This window comes from Strix aluco, chromosome 6 (genome assembly GCF_031877795.1).
Source record: "Strix aluco isolate bStrAlu1 chromosome 6, bStrAlu1.hap1, whole genome shotgun sequence".
Taxonomy (NCBI): Eukaryota; Metazoa; Chordata; class Aves; order Strigiformes; family Strigidae; genus Strix; species Strix aluco.
The window spans coordinates 11,473,707-11,494,872 of NC_133936.1; the positions used below are offsets into that span (position 1 = coordinate 11,473,707).

Below are 21,166 nucleotides of genomic sequence, written 5' to 3' on the forward strand. Positions count from 1 at the left end.
TCTGGAGTAGATGATCAGTGTATTTACCTTCCATTTAATAGCCAGTGTTTTATTGCTGCCAAGTCCAGGATGGCAATCTGTAATTGTCAATATAATCTTTTTAAAGTCATAATCACAATTACATCTTAGAACTGGAAGGGCATATCTGTAAATTTCTGATTAGGATAGGAGCCACTAGACTAGAAGCAGACCAAAATGCCTTGGGGTGGGATGTGTAGTAAGCTAAACCATGTTGGACTGTGCTTAGAGTGACTAAGCGATGCAGAGGTTTGCTCCACCAGTTTCTGTGAACAGTGCTTGCCAGGGTCCACTGCTTGCTGAGATGGGGTAGGTAGCAGATAGTCCAAAATTGCAAAGATGCTCATCCATCAGTGTGTTTGCCTTGCTTATGTTAAGCCACTACTGTTTGCTGAGCAGAGTAGCTTTAATTTGACTGCTTGAGCTTTCTGAAACTAGACTTCAAGGAAGAGTTTTGGGGTTTGGTAACAATAATATGTGAAACTGCATTATGGTGTGCTAATGTAAACTGGTAACATAAATGGTAGCAAAGCTGCAGGCAACAATTGTTCTCCAGAGGTATAAGTGGAGAGTTCAGATCTTCTGAGGTGCCTGGTTTTTGTATGCTCCAGCTCTAAAATGTTGTTGGCTAAATCTACAGTTATTTTTCCAGCAATAGCTTGAGTAGTAGTTATCATTGCAGAAAAATCTGCAGAGTTAGCTACTGACTCTTGGGTCCAGCTTCAGTTGTGTTACGATGACGCAAATTCACCAATAAATTATACGTGAGTGGAGTTCTTGCTGACTTGAGGTGTTCGTGTATGTGCAAGAGAAATTGCTTAGCTGAAACTTGCTGCGTTTTTTTTTCCAGACAGATGTATTTTGAGAGGTAAAGGGGTCTTTAAATGGTAAAGTAGTTAAATAATCAGCTTTGTTGTAGTCCACTGAGAGCGGTGTTTTACTATTTATTAAATATTATCTCTTTCCTTTTTTCTGTTGCTACCTTGCAAAAGCGTTACAATACAGTTTCATTTGTGTATAGTTGACCTGTGGCATAAATGCACACAAGAGGAGAATCAAATGCAAGTTTAATTAGGATGGTTTTAAAAAACCTATAAGCTTGATTTATTATTCCCCTTGAGAACTAGTATTGATAGAAAGTTTAGGTGCAAATGCAACTATGTTGATAGCAGGAGGCTGGGCAGTGGGAGAGCCCTTCACCCCAGATGGGAAGCCTGGGCTGCCTCATGCTGGGCTCATGGAGAGTTGAGAGCTTGTTTCGGCTTGGCCGCACCCTTCCTTTGTAGCAAGCCTGCAAGTCTCTTCTAATGCATGTCTGTGCTCTCAAGGGTTTACAGGAGTACATGTTGAGAGAAGTTCTTATATCTAATGAGGATGTGTGTGTTGCTGGCACGCTTGTGGCCAAGTGGTGTTCTGAAGCCTCCCCAGGGTCTACTGTCCATGTTCTTGTCATATTGTTGGACCTTTTTTCCTTGCACTTGTTGGTTTCTAAACTTATAATTGAATAGTCAAACACATGAGCTGAAGAGCAGAGGCTTTGCTGCTACTTTGCAGTTAACTGTGGGGTACTGTTGAAGAATTGCACAGCAAGGTTAGGTTTTTCTTCCAAAAGCCTTGGAAAAGCAGAGCTAATTTATTGATGTAGATACTCTGTAAGCAACACAGAGGCTTCTGCCTTACCTTGTTGGGTGTACTGGGGAACCTGCTCTGGCACCAACGAGCTGTGGGACTGGAGTGTGCTTAACATGGCAGCGGTCTCTTGGGAGCAAGGGATCTTTGCAGTTTCTGAAGATACGCCCAAAGTTTCCGTTGCTGACATAGTGTGTTGTTTGGGGTTTTTTTTTTCCTTTCTCTTCTCCCCTGCCCTTCCCCACCATGTAACAAAAAGGGGAATTGGTGCATTGTAGATAAGCACTTTGCAGTGGTCAGTGAGAAAGAAGCAAGCTGTTACCAACAGTGAGCCTGAGGGTAGAAATCAACAGGTTCAGTGAAAATAGTTACTGCTTTTTTTAAAACAATAGTCAAAACCACTCATTGGTTTGCACTGTTATGATCCTGATTTCTTTCTTTCCTTTTCTTTGTACTTTACTAGCTTTTAATCTGAAGACAGTCTCTTTCACCAGGTTTTTGCATCTTGCTGTGAGCTCAGTAGAAGGGAGCCTCTTCCCTTGGCCAGAGCCTGAAGGCACTGTCATAATGGCGGTGGTGGCAGCTATGGAGGCTGAATCCCCCTTCAGGAGCCCTCCCTGACATCTGCATGGGCTCCAGGCTCCTGGTCATCCTTCCTGTTGGAAGCAAATCCACACATACTCAGCTGCTGTGCGAAGCCAGGCCTTACGCAAGTCCATGGGGAAGCCTTTGGCTGCTGCGTTTGCTGTTCAAACAGCTGTTGGGTCTTTAGAGACCTGGCCTCTCAAAGTATCCCACGCGGTGCTGTCTGGGTCCCAGCAAAACTAAAATCATCAGAAGGGCAGTCTTGGAAGTTTTCAGTAATCACTTTCCAGATGGGTGTAATACAGTGCCACTGCTAATGGTGATTTGTTTGTGTGGGGCTTTTGGGGAGAGCTGCACTGTGACAGGTATGGAAAAAGGGTGGGGAGGCTTTCTGCATTGATGTTTCTTCTTGGAGGAAATGTTGGCTCAGTGCTTGTCAGGTGTGAGCCTGGGTATCTTGGCTGAAGCTCCTGGAAGACGTCATTCTGGGACTGCTGTTTCTCAGCATCTGCGTTCAAGACTTGGGTGCTGCATGTAAACAGGATACAGGGGGAATTTGGCCCGACTATCGCTATCTTATTCCTCCTTCAGAACAGGAGACCACCCTGCAGGGCACTGACGGCTGCTGCAACTGAAGAGGGATGCTAGAAAAGGACAAATAAAACTAGAAAAGGATAAATAAACTTAACAATAATTCTTTCTGAATGTTTTACTCCTATTGTGTTTTAGTAGCACGTAGATATGTAGAAATCTGGCTTGTGGTAAACAGCTTTGAAGTTGGGGAGGGATAGCTTTCTGGAAAGAATATGAACTGATTTTGTAATTTTTCATAGACTTCAGTCATTTCTGTACAAGGACAGTTTCAGTCCATCTCACAGTATTTATAAAATAAAAAAGTGTGATAAATGGGCAGCCAAGTTCTGTGGTGTTCTGCCTTTGGAAAAAAACCAGATTTCGGGGGTTGGTAAATGTACTGGGCTGGAGTTCAGGTGTTGTACCATAAGTTCCTGCATAATTTTTTTCCTGGATTGTGACTTGCACAGTATCCTCACTTAAAGTAGTCCAGCAAAAGTTAAAATGATTTTTTTTTTTTTTACATCTTTAAGTCTGTGACAGGTCTGTTGCAACACTTAAACTTTTTTTTGTCTTTCTTTGACAGAAGGACTCGTGAATTTCTACAGAAATACGAACTTTAGGGGTTGTTGACTCATCGTTGCTGAGCTGTTGCTGTTCCTTTGACAATCTGAGATTGACGTGAGCATTTTGAATAGCTACAGCAGCATCTTGGCTATGGAAAGATACACGTACCCATAGGTACATGTGCATATAGGCAGCAACATGAATGCAAAGGCATTCTTAAAGTTGGGAAGTAGCCCAGTGCAGCCAGGCCTCACTGACAGCGTTGAGATAAGTTGCTTAGTGTTTTGTGTCAAATTCACTTCTGAAATCTGTCTTCTGAGTCAGAAGCCCCAGTGTGAGGAATTGTGGAGGCTTCTGAAGTATACAGGTAACTTTGAAACAGGTTTTACTGTTGTTTCATTAGAAACAATGCTGATAAGGGCTTTAAGGAAGATCTTGCTCATATTTTATGAACTGTGGTTATCTGTGAGCAGAGCTAGTGCCTGAACCTCAACCTCTTGTTCTCAGAGTCTACCATCTTAAAAGCTTTCTGTAGCACTCTGAAGAGCTTTGCTGTTAATTCCATACTAGTGAAATATTACTGGGGTTTTGTGGTTTTTTACAATGTTAACTACCTTACAACACTGCTTTAGCAACAGCAAATATTTTAGTTTAACTCTTGCTGTGGAGGCACTAATCTTAAAATCATTGAAGAAATGCTCTAGTTGTAATTCTGTGGCCTTGTTACAGAAAAACACTCTCAGAATTATTTATGAGTATTCGTAGGAAAGTACTAGTGCTTACCCAGAAGAAAATTAGGAGATTAATTGTAGTTCTGTAATGGGTTTGTGTACAGTTATAGGATCCACCTTTTGTGAATTGCAATTTGCAGACTAGTTTTAAATCTCGTTTTTAGTGTGTAAAATTGTTACTCATTTGAAAATAAGGCTTAGTTCAAATGTTGAAAATTCCATGGCCCACGTGATGTGGGAATTCGTGCTGGGAGAGTATGATTAGTGCCTGTAAGGTCTGTGCTTTTACTCTTTTATTTGCTTATTTGTTTGTGTCTAGGCCCTTACATTGTCAAGGGAAATGTTTTAAATACCAACCAAGTTTTTCATACCCTTCAGGCAGGCTAATCTGTTACTTACACAAGTGCTAAAAGTTTGCCCAGCCTTTAGCAGGGTGAAAACTAAATATTTTGGGTTTGTGTGGTTCAATTGCAGGTGCATGAACGCAATTAAGAAGGAAAATAATCAATATTGTCCAAGAGGCAGCTCATTTAGCAGGGACCTCTGTTGATGCTCCATCTCTTTGGACTTTGGCTCTTCTAACATTCTCCGGTCTCCAAAAAACAAGGCACAGCTCAGTCTCTCATCCCTGGCAGTCGCATGTTGTATTATTCCTCTGCTGCTGCAGAGGTTAGTCCGTAAAGAATCCCTCTCCGCAGCTGACTGTTGTGTGTCTTGGGATCTGCACCAGCCGCTGCTCTGCTTGCTGGGCTCTGCTATACTGAGGTTTAACCATTGGTGCTTAGTACATTTCTATCATCTTGTGCAGCCAGATGAAGTCTTTTTGCTTGTGAGTGGGAGATACCTGCTGATTGTACCTCTGAGCTTTTACCTTGTACATTGAGTTACAGCTCTTTTGTTTGAGAGATGGGGTCTGGGGACTCCCTGTGTGCAAAGTTAGGGATTCTGAAACACAGCTGGCCGGTGTGTTTAACATCATGCAGTCGTGCTCACGTTCATTTGCTGCAACATGCTTCATTCAGATTGGCAGTGTCCATGCTGCTTGAGGTGACTGGCTTGCTTGTCCTCAGTCACTTTCTTAGGCTTCTCTGGGGGGCTGTTTTCAAAATTTTTCAGTTAAGCCATCAACTTCTGGGACTGTTGAGGCTAGAGATAGGAATTATCAAAGAAGAGGCATTTGGAGAAGTTTGAGTCTAGTCAAAGTGAAAATCCCAGTGGAGAAGAAAAGCATACAGATGAAGACAAAATGTAGTCAAGTGCTCCTCTGATGTGGAAGTACATCACTGAAAGGGCTGCATTCCCTTCTAAGGTGACTTGTCCTCTTTCTAAAGACTGACAAAATCAGTTATCTCATCTGTCACACTCAGAAAAAAGTTGTCAAATTATTTTAATCAAAGATTTTTATTTACCCTTGTCAGATGAATGGGCTTCCATCCTGCTGTCTTCACTGCAGTCTAAAGTTACTTTTCTGATTTTTCTTGGTTCTATAAAACATACCTGTGATTTAGGCACGTTAGTTAACAGAAGAGTGCAGCAGCTCTAGCCTGAGTGTGCAGGGCTCCGTACAATGCCTAACTGAAAAGTAAGGGTGAGGCTTGCATTCACTAAAACTGAAAAACAATTAGCTGTGACTAGGGACAATTTTCAGATGATTAAAACCCAAGCTCATACATTTTTATGACTATGCAATCTCATAATTTTCAGCTAAATTAAGACAGCAAGCAAGTCTAAACTGTACTTCCCTTGTATGCCAATAATAACAAATGAGAGGCGTCTGCAGAGGATGAGTTTGGTTATGTCTCCTTTAGCATTTTTGTACATTTAAAATATATACTAGCCTGAATACCCTCTGCTCCCCTTGGTTTTATTTTTATCTGTAGTACCACTTAATGAGCTATTAGAAATTAAGTTCCTAGATAGTTCTGCTGGCTGCTCTCCCTTGCAGGATATTACTGCAATACTGATTGCTGCAGTAATATCTAGAACACATATTTTTGTTTTTAAATGATACATTAAAAATCAGCACCTTGTTTTTTCTTTAAAAATGTGCATTCTTGCATCTCTTCTTTGAATAGTGTTACTGAATGGCAGTGATTTACTCTGAGATTATCTTCATTAGTCTCATCCTAAATAGCTTCCTTTAGGATGAAACTTAGTGTAACACGTTATATTTATTGAATTGTCAGGTATCTAATTAATCTGGTGATACTGAACTGTCTATAAATGAGCTGTAGACAGCAGCTTCAGCTATTATTTAAAATTTACCCCAATACTTAGTCCAATTGTGTTTGCAACCAAAACCCACTAATGGACATGATCCCTTGGCTCTAGTAGTGCTATTTTTTCCAACCTTTCCACTTTTGCTGCTACGGGGCTACTTTGACCTCTTAACAACTAAGACAGGCTGCTGCTCCAATGGACTCTGAATAATTTTAATTTAATCTTCAACATACTGTAAATTACAGAAATTTTAATTTAAAAATCTGAATAAGATTAAATACAAGTTTCTTTTAAAAAGCAAATAGCTAGTGTCTGATATTTGGGTCGTTGTTTCAATTCTTTATTGGAATAATAGGAACTTTTTTCTCATGCTGAACCTGAATTGTCTATCAGGAGTGTAGGATTATGCCCTACTGTAAATGGTGAGGTCATTGAGGTGGCATTTCTAGAATTATGGGAATGTACAGTATAAAGCAGGTCTTTGAGCTGTGGTTTTAAGACGATTAGTTTGTAGCCATAAGACTTGTAAGCCTTATTTAGGACAACTGATTTTCAGAACTGGCAATGTATTTTGCCTGTAGTGATATTAAGCCTCTGTGCCAAATGCCCTCGATGGGTTCTCCTTTTTGGTGGATGTTGCAAGTTGAGGCTTTGAAAGAGAAACTACCTGATTTTCCTGCCAGGCCGGAGGAGGAGATGTTTCGCCTTCTGTCTTACATTTCAGAGTATCTTGATGTGACCTGCACCCGCATGTTGTGTTCTGTAGAACATATGTTGAAAAGCATGACTGTGCGTGTAGTTGGGAAGGGTTCTGGCATTAAAAGTAAATAAGACCACATTGGTGTAAGAGTACCTGGGGACTGGTTTTGGTTTGTGACCATGATCAAGATTCTGTTGATGAGCTAATGAAAGTTAATTTTGTTCAGGAGTCCAAAAATACAAAGTTTCCTTAGAAGAGGGAGCAGGAAACAGAAGAAGCATAGATATTAAGTCTTTAATTACCTGAAACTAGTACAGATGTGTCCAGAAGTGCCTGCTGAGTAAAACTCAAGTATTGGTGAAACTAGTTATGCCTTGAAATTATTTGCAGTTCAGTAAGTCTGGTTAAACTGTCTTACAAAATTATTTTAGAATCAAGGCTGGAAAATCTAAGTGTTGGATGCTTTGTTAAAATGGTAGTGCTATTCTAAAAATGAAGATGAAAATTCATTTTCTGAGAATAGATAATGATGATCAGAAGCTAAGAAGATCTAAAATTTGTTTGGTATTGTCTGATTGCTTTTCTCTCTCTTTTTTTTTTTTTTTAATAGTGATCACATGGAAAATATTTATGGCTACTTAATGAAATATACCAATCTCGTCACTGGTTGGCAATATCGGTAAGTCTTTTATGGTGCTTTTTAGTAATGTTGGTCTTTGCAACATCTAAATGAACGTGTTTCAGATTTTTTTTTTAATAATACTTAGATTTCCCTTTTTCTATTGGGCAAACTTTATAGAAGAGTCTTACGCTTTTCTTGGTATAGATTAAGCTAACGTATAGATGGTATTTGTAGATATTTGTATTAAGGCATGATTAAGAAAAAATGCATAGGAAGTATGAAGCAGTTCACTCATTTGGTGGCTTATAACTGCTTGTATGTGTAAAAAGCATGTACAGTGTTAATTTCTTTTTACTTGTCCATTTAAAATACTGTCTTTTTTTTTTCTGCTGACTCTTCAGCTTTATGCCAAATCCTGCCATTGTTTTTAAAAAAAGATAATTAAGACTACTGAAAATTCAAACTCAAGCAAGCTTTTCCCTTTAGTTCCTCAGGATGTTTGTCTCCCCTGAATAACTTGCTTTTCTTTGACAGGTGAAACTCTCTGGTCAGGCTTTCTTCTGGATGCTGTTCCTAGAGCAGCACAGTGCAACCAAATTAATATTGGAGAGACAAGCCCTTAGCATACCACACTGGCCAAATTCCTGTGCTACCACTGGTGTGCAGTCACTTGTGTCAATACACTTATCATTAAACTCAATTGAATAGTTGAAGCATAATGTTCACTTTATTTATTTTTAAAATCTGGAATTGCTTCAGTTTCACAGTTTTGTATCTCAACTGTTTTGTATCTGGGGCTGTTTTACCCTTAATTTATGTAATTTAAGGATGTATTAAGCCTTAGAGTTTCAGGATACTCTTTCTGACTCCCAAAATCTTGCAATAGCACTCTTCTGTGGGCACACTGTTCTGTTGTGCAATCCCTGGTCTCTAAGAAAAAATTGCTAAGAACTTAATTTTTGTGCGGTCTTGTTGGGAACATAATTCATATGTCTGGGGCTGTACTGACTCAAGTCTTTAAGTCTCAACCCCATCTGTGCCAACTTTTAATGAAAGTCTTGACTTGTCCCAGTACCACTCCCCCCAACCCCCAGGGGAAAAAAAAAAAAAGAAAAGAATGAGCTGGTTTCATTTAGTATATTTGCTTTGTTGTTGTTGCAGATTTTTTGTTTTAAACAATGATGCTGGCCTGCTGGAGTACTTTGTGAATGAGCAGTCTAGACACCTAAAGCCCAGGGGTACCCTGCAGCTAGCGGGAGCTGTAATTTCACCCAGTGATGAAGACTCTCATACCTTTACAGTCAATGCTGCCAGCGGGGAGCAGTATAAACTAAGAGGTAGGACCTGGATTCTTGGACAGGGGATTCTTCCACTAGAGGACACTCCTGGCTCTCACCTGTGGCTGCTCTGCTGGGCTTGGCTGCACTGCCAAAGGGAGAGAACTTCTTTGGCAGACTGCTGCAATGAGAATTGTATGTGAAACTTTCATCCCACTCTTTAGTTAAAAACTGTCCTTCTCTATGGATAGTTCCATATTCTTTGGGTTTGATGACTTGAAGACGACCATGTACTTCAGATGTGTGGAATGGGGTTTAACTTCATGCATAATGTCCTTAAACTGTACTGATTCCAAGTTTTCTAAATCATTGTAGGTAACAGTACTGTGTTGATGCTTGCAGATCGCTGCATTATTCTTAATGTTCAGTTTGTTAGCCTTCTTGTGGTGGTTATAGAAGCCCATTCTCTGATTTTGTAGGCTACAGAAATCTGGGCTAATATTTTTTAGTATTTCTTCCCTTGAAGACTTGCTGTCATTTTCTAATTCAGGGTACCTTGCTGTTATTCCAGGAAAATGTGTCATGTTGTATTGAAATGTATATGAAGGAAGTTATTGTTTGTTGAAGTTATATGCCATTTATGTTGAACTTGATTTAATGTTATAGTTAATTACAGGTCAGCTGAACAAGTTTTAAATTAAATAACACTTTGCACTGTTAGTCTTGTGAATATTTTAAAGAATTAAGCAGTCTTTTTTGCCCATACTTTGAAATGTCTTAATTTACATAATCCTTTTGGTTTGCTTTTATTAGCTACTGATGCTAAGGAACGGCAACACTGGGTTAGCAGGCTACAGATATGCACACAGCATCACACGGAAGCTATTGGAAAGGTATTGCATGACTGATATTTTCATGGGCAAAAATAATTTAGGCTGGTGGTGTTAGTAGTTGCAAATACAACTATCCTGTTATCGAAGACAAATACTACAAAAGGGTGTGTGGTTGGGCTTGAAACTTATGTCAAGAAACATTTTTCTGAGTAGTAGCTGACTTGTAATAGAAATATGCTTTAGGAATGAAACAAACCGAAGTCCATTTGCCTCTGAAGAGCTGAATGGTCCTCCCTGAGCAGGTACTGGTGAGCTGGTGTTTGAGCAGGAGGCAGAGCTGAAAGATCAGAGTATTAGCCTAGTATTGTCCAGTAGTTTTTTCTTAATGGATGAGGAAACAGGTCATCAGTGTTACTGAAGCCCTTTCATTTCTTTGAGCTTTACTTTTTTTTTTACCCTTTACAGTGTTTTTTTCCTAAAACCACTCAACAGCCTACAAATATATTTAGGATGAATTCCCATGTTTGGGAAGCAAGTCCTCAACGTTACATCTGAGAGTTGTTGCTTCTATTTGTTAACCATGTGGTGGTTGCAAATGTAGTGTATTTTATAGAACCTCATGATTACCATAACATCTATTCTGATACATGGCTAAAACCTTGCTTTTGATCAACATCTTGTTGCTGGCTTTGTTGTAAGAGATAAGTTCAATGAATAGTTCTAAATGAAATCCCATTCTCTTAAGTGTGAGCTCTAGCCTTGCAGGATCTGTTAGGAGTCAGTTTCTAGTATTGTTGCAGATCGAGGACTAATTTTCAAGTCAGAAGTGATATGTATTGATCAATTTCATTTCACAGATTGTTCATAATTAGACTATAAACAGGGCAACCGTCAGCAGATAGTGCAAAATATTTATTTAGCAGTTGCTACTAATACATTATTAGAGCTTTGTCATCTGTCATTGCTCTCTAAAAAAACTAAGAATTGAAGTGTTCTGCTGTGTCTTTCAAATTAGAATATTTGCTGGTTATCAGGAATTAATTGTAAATGTTTCTCAATATGCTTATTTATTCACTAGAACAACCCTCCTCTGAAATCTCGCAGCTTCTCTCTTGCATCCCAAGGAAGTGCCAACTCTCCTGGTGTGCAAAGAAGACCCAGTCAAAATGCAGTTTCCTTTTTTAATGTTGGACATCACAGATTGCCAACTGGAAAAAGAGTTCCTATTATGCAGCCAGATCATCTTGTAGATGTTAGAGAGGTTTGTATGCCTTAAATTATCTTATACTCTTTCAAAAGAGTTGTCCTGTTATTTGTAGGATTGGGAAGAAACCTGCTATTCTTAGTTGGATATATTGTCAATAGCATGTCCTAAGCTATTATTGCAAAGGTGTGTGAGAATAAGTAACTTGCCTTGGCTAATTGTAGAAGTATGTGGTGTATGTTCTATGAATTTTGTACTCTGCAATAATATCCTGATGCTCAGAGAAGAACTTTGCACGTTCTCATTCTTGCAAGTCCTAGCACTACAGGTGACAAGGGAATATCCTTAAGGAAATATAACATCACATACTATGATACTATTACATTGTACACTGTTTTCTTCCCATGTCAAGCTATAGAAGAACTGACTAAGCTGTACTTGTATCTCCTGTGACTGAGGAGCAATTAGCATTGACTGATGTTTAAGAATACTAGTACCACTTTTTGGTATGCTAACTCATGTGGACAAATTGTGTAGGGGTGGATGTGACTGAAAAGAGAGCAAAATAAAATGAGCGATTTGGAAGCTTTTTTTTTTTTCACTACACATTCAGGTGTAGTGTATTTTGGAAAAAAAAACCCAGAAATAATTACCTTTACATCTTGACTGAGGGAATGGCCTGACTACTGGTTGATTTTAACAGGGTAGATCATGCAAATCTAAAGATAATACTGAAACAAAATTTGTTGCTGAATTGCAAACCTGGGTTGTTAGTAGTATTGATATTAATGAGTATTTTAATATTAGCAGTGTAATTAGCGCAGTGTGATACATTTATTGGCAAAAATAAGTTTCTAATGGATGGCTTTTTAATTTAGCAAATAAAGATCTAGGAAGCATGAATAGTAGAAAGTGAGCTTCGACAAACTGGGACAGAGGGGGTGCTCTGTATGTGAACGTCATTAACCTTAAAATATGTGGCTGAGCATTGTTGTAAGTTCATCAGTGGGCGGCTGCAAATAGGTATTGAAAATACTTTCCCTGGTATGGTATGCTGCCATTGTCATTGTTCCTTGATTTAAATCAAGTGCTGTGGTATAATTATTCAGTAGGCTAGGAAAAGTGACTGCCTCTTTAGACCTTAGGAGCTGTGAATCTCTCTGTCCACAGCAGACTGTTCAGCAGATGACTTTCTGCAACCCTGTTTATATCCTCTAATAGCAGTGAAGTCTCTTTAAAGTGCTAATGCAAAGAGATCTGAAGTCAGTCAGGTACCCAGGAAAACTTCAGCTGGCGTTTCTGTGGCTTCTGTTTTTTTTTATGAGCTGGTTCATCTGCTTTATTTTCTGAATGAGAAGTTTGTCTTCCAAATTAATTTTAAAACTGAAGTTTTACAGGTAGTTGCTTTTCGGTTTGATTCATGAAGTGTACCTTTTACTTGTGATAAACTTCTTACTAGTGTGGTAAAATTATAACATATGGTAAACTTAAACAGTACTTGCACTTTCCTACCTATTGCATGAAAACAGCAACAATACAGAATATAGCATTAATATTTACAGAATTTATGCTAATAGCTCTCTTAACAGTTTTTCTTTCTTTTATCTGTTGCTGTATTTTGGTGTTTGAGAAGCTACCTTTAAGTGAGGTAATATTTCAGAAATGGCTTTTTAACTTTCCAAATGGCAATATGGCATTCAAAATTTGAGGGAGAAAGGAAGAGAGGGTGTGAGCTGGAGTAGTGGCTTGCATCCTGTAATTGGGATTCTCACCGGGGAGGAAGTAAAGTAGAATCATTTTTCTTAGCATTGCAAAGAACACAGAAAGCTGTTCATGTTCACTTTTGATTGTTACTGAATTTGGTGACACCGCATGATTATTTATCAACTTAAAATTTTTTGACCTGTACAGATGAAGAATCCTCAGTAATGGTAGGTTTTCTGAACGTCAAAGTTAGTTTGCTTACCTTTTTGAAGCCAAAACGCTTGTTAGATACAATGCCTACTTTTTTTTGTAGATACGGTTAAAATACTTCAAGGTCAGGTGCATGCCTGTTACACTTTAGCGTGATACAGCTTGAAATTCAGTTTGAGAAGCTGTGGGAAGAACAGCTTCTCTTTCAAAGTAGTGACCTTTTTTGATTTTCCTGTGAATTGCACTATATCTGAGTCTTCTCTCAGTCTATTTCCCTTCTAATTCCCCTTGTTCTTGGCCAAATACATGTCATGCTGCTGACTTGGATACCTTGCAAAACAGATCTAAGAGGATCTTTATGCTGACTTGCACTAAATGCAGGTGTGTGTGTGTGTTTGCAAAGTGAGAACTATAGCCTGTGTGCTTCTGATAGATTTTGAGTTTTTAATGACAGTGCTTTTGTCCCCTGGCACTAATTTTTTTTAATTTTTTTTTTTTTACAAATCTGAGTATATAAGCAGGAAAAACTTAGGACTGTTCAAAGTGTGTTCTTTGAAAGGGGAGATGTGCCTATTTGAACTTCAATGCTGAGTATAGCATGGCTTGTCCTATTGTCTACCCTGATCCTGGAATGAGGTGCCTGGGTGCTACCTCATAGTAAATTACTAAGAGTGAAGATCACCAGAAGCACTGTGGTGATTTGTCAACTAATTATCTGTGGTGTGTTTTTTTTTTTTTTAAATCCAGCAGAGTTTTTCAAATTATTGGAAAAAACCTTGCACACAAAGACTTATATCGCATTCACGACTGGAAGAAAATAAGACACGTGTTCTGATAGCAGCTGGTGTGTTTGCATAGGCAGGGCTATATAACGAAGTGTTTTACTAGCTTTCTGCCCTGTTGCTCTTGGGACATGCTAAGGCTGACTGTGCACAGTTAACTCCACTTCCAAAAAGCCAATGCTCTGTAAATTCACACCATAGCATGCTATGTCGCCAAGCCCTAAAATGTTCCAAATACCACATACCGTGAACTTGGATGGATACATATTGTTTAAGTATTTATTGCCTAAGTATTTATTGCATAAAACCTTAAAAGCAGTTCCTGGAAGGGATTGCAGACAAAGGTGCTGAAAAAATAAAATCAGTAAGATACTGCTAGGATTGGTGAATTAAAAAACGAAGTAGTGCCATAGCAGTTAAACGCATGAATGCATCTCAGATTCTTTAAAGAAATTCTCCTGCTCTGCTAAATCAATCTGTTTTTACATTTAACTTAACTGCCAGAACACGTAATGATCGCAGAGTAGTGCTTTCCAGTTACATTAATGCTGTTTGTAGCTCCCCAGAAAAGGGACTAGCACGTACAGAAGTTTGCTTTCATCCCTGTGATTCAAAATCAGGCAATGTTTTGCTTCTTTGAGTACAAAGAGGAAAGTACGTAGGTTTTTGGAAGACCACAGTGTGCTGCTTGATGGCTGATGTGCTTAGCTGCTATACTTCTGGCAGGCAAATGTGCTTGCAGGTTCTGTGATGTTGGGGTGTGTGAAGGAGGAAAGGAGCTTTGGGGAGAGCAAGGGGGACAACGACAACAGGAACGTTCTAATTTGAACACATAATGAAGGTGAAAATCCTGCTGTTATTTTTTCGTCTCTGCAAAGTAAACAGTGAGATAGTGATCCCAAGTGTGGTAGCAGTGCAGACAGTAAATGAGAGTCCTCTATGGTTTAAGCCAAACTGAGTGATACAGGTTTTTTCCTTTAAAGTGCTGGATTTATTCTTGTAGGAGTGAAAAGATCTTGAACCCACCAATAGTAGTACCTCATAGATCCTCTTGCAGGCTGTGCAGAGCACAGAGCTTAATCACTCCTCACACAGAGTGTGTGCGGGGTTTTTCCCCACCCTGTCCCTCTCAACCAGGCATGAAAGTGTTTGATATTTACTGCAGCAAGTGTCATGTTCAAATTCCTCTTTGCTTTTTTTGAAGTCACTTTGATATTCTTTTGCTTGTTAATAAGGTGCCGTGTATTGCCGTGGGAATTTCATCATGCATTTAATGACTCTTTAGTAGCTGCAGCAAGAAAAAAAAAAGTACTAGTAACTTCACATACATCTATTACCTTGTAGTTTTATTACCATCATAAAATCATTTGGGATCCTCTGTGTGCACGGACACACGTATGACACGACACAGTTCCATCGCCTGATAAATGACTGTTTTGTTTGACAGATGATGTCTCAGGCTGAGGGCCAGCAGAGAGACTTGATCAGGAGCATAGAATGCCTTCCTGTCTCCGGTCACCTTACATCCTTGGATCAAGACCTATTAATGCTCAAAGCAACTTCCATGGCAACCATGAACTGCTTAAATGACTGTTTCCATATTCTCCAGTTACAACATGCTTCTCAACAAAAGGGATCCTTACCAGCAGGTGGGTATAGATGCTCACAAAGAGCAGAACTCTATAACAAATATGAATCCTTTCCTTCTTGCAAAAATACTTGTTCCACTAAATCCAGTTTCACAAGGGCAGACAAAACTGCTGGCTGCCTGGTTTCTTGTGAATTTTTCCAGAGTCTGACTTGATGGTGTTGGGGATAATTCCATGCATATTATATATTTTTTTTAATTCTATCAAGAAACCTGTAGCAGCAGATGCACAAATGTAACATCTAATTGTTGTGGAGCATCTCACAACAGAATAAATTACATAAGGCACAACAGCAAGAAGGCTGCCTTTAGTATGTAATGTTCTGAGGCCAGAACAGACTTGTAAGCAAATGCAAATTGGTTAAAGGTGTTAAAAAAAAAAAAAAAATCTCTTTTCATAAGCCCACAAATTACCCAACAACAACCCAAAAACTCCCAACAAACAAACCAAAAACTCCACAAACCCCAAACCCTACTGCTAATGGGTGTGGAATAACATGCATTCACAGACAGCAGACAAATACCTTGCTTTGTTTGCACAATCCATCGCTTTTATGCAAGTAGGTGCTTACCAGAATCATTCCACCTAATTTGTGTGTGGAACTGAATGTGTTCTTTCCTGTTTAAATTCTTTTGCATCTTACTGTGATTTTTTTTTTTATGTGGCTTTTTGTGAGCAAAAACACAACAGATACGGTAGCTATGGTAAGCATGTCACAAAGTACACTCATAAGTTGTCTCTTATCTCATCTTTTCCATATTCCTATCATATTTGTGGTACTTGCTTTGCCAGTGCATATTATTTCAGAGCTGTAATTAGTTTAGCTTCTAAGATGAAAAAATTTGTTGTATAAAAGTATTAAAACTATATAAAAGTAGTCGTGATTCTTAAATCCCCACAGGCATTAAAAGAGAATATGTGAATAAGGTGAATTAACTTTTTTGCTGTATTTCAGTTTAAAATTTAATTTTAAAAATGAAAAACTGGATGGCACCTCTCCAAATCTTTGTCTGAACCCCAGAGTTACTCACAGTGAAAGGACTCTTCCTATTCTCTGTGAGTTTTTTTACCTATTGATGCATAACTGTGGGAGATGCATATCAGAAGTCTTTTTATTTTGGCATTTTTGCATGTGTGCTACTAAGGTGGGTTTTTTTGACTCATTACTGTATCTGGGGAAATAAAAGTGTCCAATGAGCACCACTGTAATAAATTATGAAGAAGATAAGGCTTTTCTGATGAACGTTTTTGTTGATTTTTAGTTTTTAAACTATGCAGGGAAAAGCTCATCTCATCTGACTGCTATTCAGTTGGTATCTGCCCGTTAATGGCAGATTCGAAAACATTGCTTGAAGATGTCCAAATCTTGAAGATTTCAGGTGATATTCGAGAGAGATGGATGGAGGGGGGAGGAGCAGCAGATTGGATGATGCATTACTGAGCCCAGAGTTAAAAACAGATCATTAAAAGAATGCATGTGCCTTTCTGCAGCCTTCCACTCTTCCACTGGTGTGGCCTTTCTAGAAACACTGTAATACGTTTGTTCCTTTCAAGTATTGCAAAGAGCTTTTTTCTTTTTTTCTTTGTGTGTGGTTTTTTTTTTGTTTGTTTTAAAATCCATGTAGCTTAGGCTTCCCCTCCTGACTCAGGAGGGATACTTTTCCTTCTGGTTCAATTGGTGGAGTCTTTTTGGTAGGCTTCAGAAGTTCATATAGAAAGGAAAAGGGTTGTGGCTTAATTCAAATGCCTGCAGGAGGCATTTCTATATTTAAGTGTAGGAAGACATAAAATGATGTAGAAAAAAATCTGACATACAGACTCTTCTATCTAACAAAATATATACAAGCACTGTTTAATCTTCCTATGATCATAAAGGCAGGTCAGCATGCTTCAGCTAGAGTGAAGTGCAGCAAGAAGTGGTGATGAAGAGGAGACTTGTCTAACAACATAAATTTATTAAACATGAAGTGGGGGAAAAAAGTATTCTTGGGTCTCTTAAAGTGGTACTTGACTGCTAAGAATGTGTTGCGAAAGTGCTTGTCAGGCTTAAAAAACAAGGATTAGAAATTATGTAAGAGTGCCAGTTTGCTCTAAGACAAAAAAAATAACAGAAAAGTGAAAATACTGCCCCAGCTGTAGCATGTATAGTACATCAAGGTGTACCATAAATCACATACTTAAAGATGAACAGGAAAGTGGCAGCTGTTAACTTTTCCTAAATTTAAGTCAAAAGTGGTGAAATGCACTGGATTAAAAAAAAGTACTTCGTTATCATAAAGGTGAATTGCAACAACAATTTGCAACTCTTGAAGAAAAATGTTGAAAGTGAAGACTATAAACTGAGACCTCTGTGTTGTAGCAGAGGAAGTGCTGACAGCTGTTTTAAAAAAAAAAAAATGGGGTGAATACTTTCAGAGGAAGAAGAAATCACAAGTAAAGAGAATAACTTGTGCCTACCCAAAATAGTCAAGAGCAGATTTGAATGTGATCTTCCAGTGGAGAAGTATTAAGGTGGTATCCTGTCCACTTAAAGATTAAAACACAACTGGTAGCTCAAAGCACTTAAAAAAACCCTCCTAGAATTTAACAGCAAAAATTAAACGGAACTTAATAATAATAAATAAGGTTATTTTAGAAGTAGCTGATAGGGAGTATAAAAGGGAGGCTACTTGTTAAACTCAAGCTAATATAGAGGCAGTGTGTGTGGATTAAATGCAGCCTGGAACATGCAATTAGAGATTATTGTGTTGAAAGTTACAGCTCAAAAGTAGCTATTGTGAAGAGGTTTTAAAGATGAGTAAAACCTTTACAAAAAGGTAAGTGTGACAGTGACATTCTGAACATCTTACTTTGTGACTTCTTTGAAACTTTTGTTTAAATAGCTTAAACTGCTGAGGGATTCTTGTTTCTTAATATGTAATGGATTAATGAGTAATAGACTTGCTGAAAGTGAGCTATCTTGCTGCAGAAGAAGTTGTCTTGTCCCCTTAGTAAAGGTGGACTTTTTTCCTGCCTCAGTATTTTCCTGGTGGAAATGCTGCTGTTTATCTGAATTAAGCTTACTTTGCTTGTTGTGGTTGAGGATGTGACCTAGTTCCAGGTAATAGAGGTCTGGAAATAAAGGATTGTGTATCGTATAGGAAGAGACAACAGACACCTCAGTGTAGGTTCCTAAGCGCTGGAAACTGCTGTGTGGTGGTAGAAACTCAGATTTCCTAATAATTTCCTAATAATAATGTGTTTGCAACCCAGCCATGATGGTTTGTTAGTTTGTGTATTCTTCAGTAAATACTGATTGGAGTCACCTGTACATTTATTAGGCTTTGAAAAATAATGGAACATTTGTATTATTAATGAGGAAACCGATCTGTTCTGATAAATTAGCCGGGGGTAACTAGAGATGCTGGAATCATCAAGTGGGTAATAGCTTTCCAAGCCTTGCAGCTTTTTTTTTTTTCAGCAACTATTATTTATTCAACAGTGTGTGCTTGCCTTCTTTGCAGCTGAGAAAAGACAAGTACCCTCTCCAGAGAAAACACTGGCAACAAAACTTTTTTTGCTTTACCTCTTTTTAGTCTAGAACTGAGCTGGGTTTGAAGAGCTGATAAATGGTGGGCTTTTTTTGTACCAGTTAAAGAAAATTGTGAGGGTTACTTAACGTTCCCATGATACTGGGTTCTTCCTGTAGTGTCTGGTTACACCTTTCATGACACCAACTAGTTTCTCCAGTCCAAGTTGCATGTATTACAGCTCGCCAATCGCAGTGTTCCTGCTAATGATCACTGAAGGTGGTGTCTCATTGCACCACCTTTGTTTAGTGGCTGCTGAAGGGATTGGCTGCAGGAGGAATTGGCTGCTTTCAGCTTATTCCTTAAAAAAAAAAAGCTCTTTTGTGAGAACTGCTATTTACTGACCTTCCAGAGGATGAGCAAGTTTCAGCGCAAACTTTCTTTTGCTTCAGGAACGACGATCAGTTGGCTGGAACCGAAGATATCTCTGGCAAACCACTTCAAAAATGGAGCGGCTCAGAATTTCCCAGCAGAGATAAACAAGCCAGCATCTGTCAGAGAAGAGCAGTCCATTGCAGAGCCCTGCCAGCTAACAAGGGTAAGGTAATGTGAACGTCCCATTTCTGTGGGGAATTATTTTGAGGAATATCTGTAAATATTTCAATCATATTATGTGAAAATGATTTAATGCCAGTTCTTCTCACACTTTTTGATTAACTGTGTTGGAGAAGGAGTACAGTTGTAGTAAATGAAACTTTCTACCTTGTTTTTTCAATAAATTCTTGCTGCTTTCTGTAACTAGCTGTCAAATGGAGGGAGCCAATTTGGATGGTAATGCAAGGTGTTGAAATAGGCAGTATTCCCTTGCATTTTGATCTAAAACAAGTGGATATTGAAGTGCAAAAAACCTAACTGGAATTCATGATGCTCTCAAAATAGGCCCAAGAAGGACTGCCTAAGCAGATGAAGGATGAAATTGCCAGTGTCCAGCTGTTAAATCTCCCTGTCTTTCTTTTCTAGCTCTTGCTCCATCTGTTTTTCTTAATCTGAGCAACTCTCATCAATTGACTCCAGGATGGCTTAATGTATTTGAAATACAGCTGCAGTCTGTATCATTATAACTGTCAAAATTGCTTTGAAGTGCAAAATACTAAAGTAAAATACTATCAGGGATAATGATAAAGAACATGTTTTCCTAACTAAGCTAGAAAATCATAATTATATTCTTTCTATACTAGCTGGTTTCACACAGTTGTTTGAATGAGACTGTATCATTGTGAAGAGATAATGTGCTGTTGTACGTTTCTGCAACAACACTGTGCTATCTTACAGCAAAATCAAAACAAAAAAATTTTTTTTCACTTGCTATAGTTTATAGATTTTTCTTTTTAAGTGGATCAGAGTAGTTGCTACTAAGTTTAAAGAAAAATTAAACCAGGAGCTTTCAAATAAATCATTTAATTGCTTCCTTCTAATAATTAAGCAAGTATGGTTCAAGTGCTTAATGTATATCATTGTCTGTATTTGGGATATGACTAGTCTCATCATTCCTCGTGGATATTTTCAGCTCCCTTATTTATAATAGCAGAACAGCACAGCATTGGAGAGGAGTCACCTGTGTGATACTGCAGTTTTCGTCAGGGTTTGAGCTCTGTGTCAGGGCTTGGCTCCCTGCTTTTGGTGGTTGAATGTTCCTAAATTTGCCTTGAGCTAGGGCAGCTGCTCCAGGACAAAGAGCTTTGCTTAGGCAGATGGATGTTGCTGCCCTCCTGTGGCATTTAGTGCCTCTCCCCTCGGTGTCTGCCTCCCTCCAGCTGTTTGCCCCAGGAGGATGCTGCTCAGAGCCCTAGGAATACCACCATCCCTTCTGCCTGAAGTATTCAGCTTTCTGCTTATGGGGTGAAGGCTGTTAAAAGGGTATTAATATTTCTGCTAGTTTTTCTGGGTGCTTTAGTTATATTAACAGACAAGCAGTGTGTGTGGTGTGTGTATGTGTGGGGTTAGCTGTTGTTTTTATAAAAACCACTCCAAGCTACTCTTCTCTTTTCCTTTACTGTTACATATTGACACTAGCAGCAACATTGATAATGCTTGTGAAGACTAGCCTGCAGATATGTTGATTGCCTGTCATCGGGCATGACAGTAAGCAAGTAACTAGGAACTACCATTTGCTACAGCCTTTGGAGTAATGATAGCAACTCTGGGAAGCCTGAAGTAGTGTGGAGGTGGAGGGGAGTTATTGAGGTGGTTGGAATTTCTGCTAGCTTTTCCTTCGCTGTTTTTACGTACATGTTAGATGCTTGCCATTCTGTTAGCTCACAAAACTTACAGACAAACAGGTCATATTTACTTT

At 38.8% G+C, this 21,166-nt stretch overlaps 1 protein-coding gene across 1 annotated transcript in view; it reads left to right on the forward strand.

Moving 5' to 3' along the window:
* OSBPL11 (oxysterol binding protein like 11) overlaps positions 1–21,166 on the forward strand; it is a 43,224-nt gene that overhangs the window by 9,266 nt on the left and 12,792 nt on the right. The window contains exons 2-7 of the mRNA XM_074828677.1: positions 7,634–7,702; positions 8,807–8,982; positions 9,736–9,815; positions 10,834–11,016; positions 15,103–15,304; positions 19,266–19,411. Coding sequence (XP_074684778.1) covers positions 7,634–7,702; positions 8,807–8,982; positions 9,736–9,815; positions 10,834–11,016; positions 15,103–15,304; positions 19,266–19,411 — 856 coding nt within the window. The remainder of the gene's footprint in view (positions 1–7,633; positions 7,703–8,806; positions 8,983–9,735; positions 9,816–10,833; positions 11,017–15,102; positions 15,305–19,265; positions 19,412–21,166) is intronic.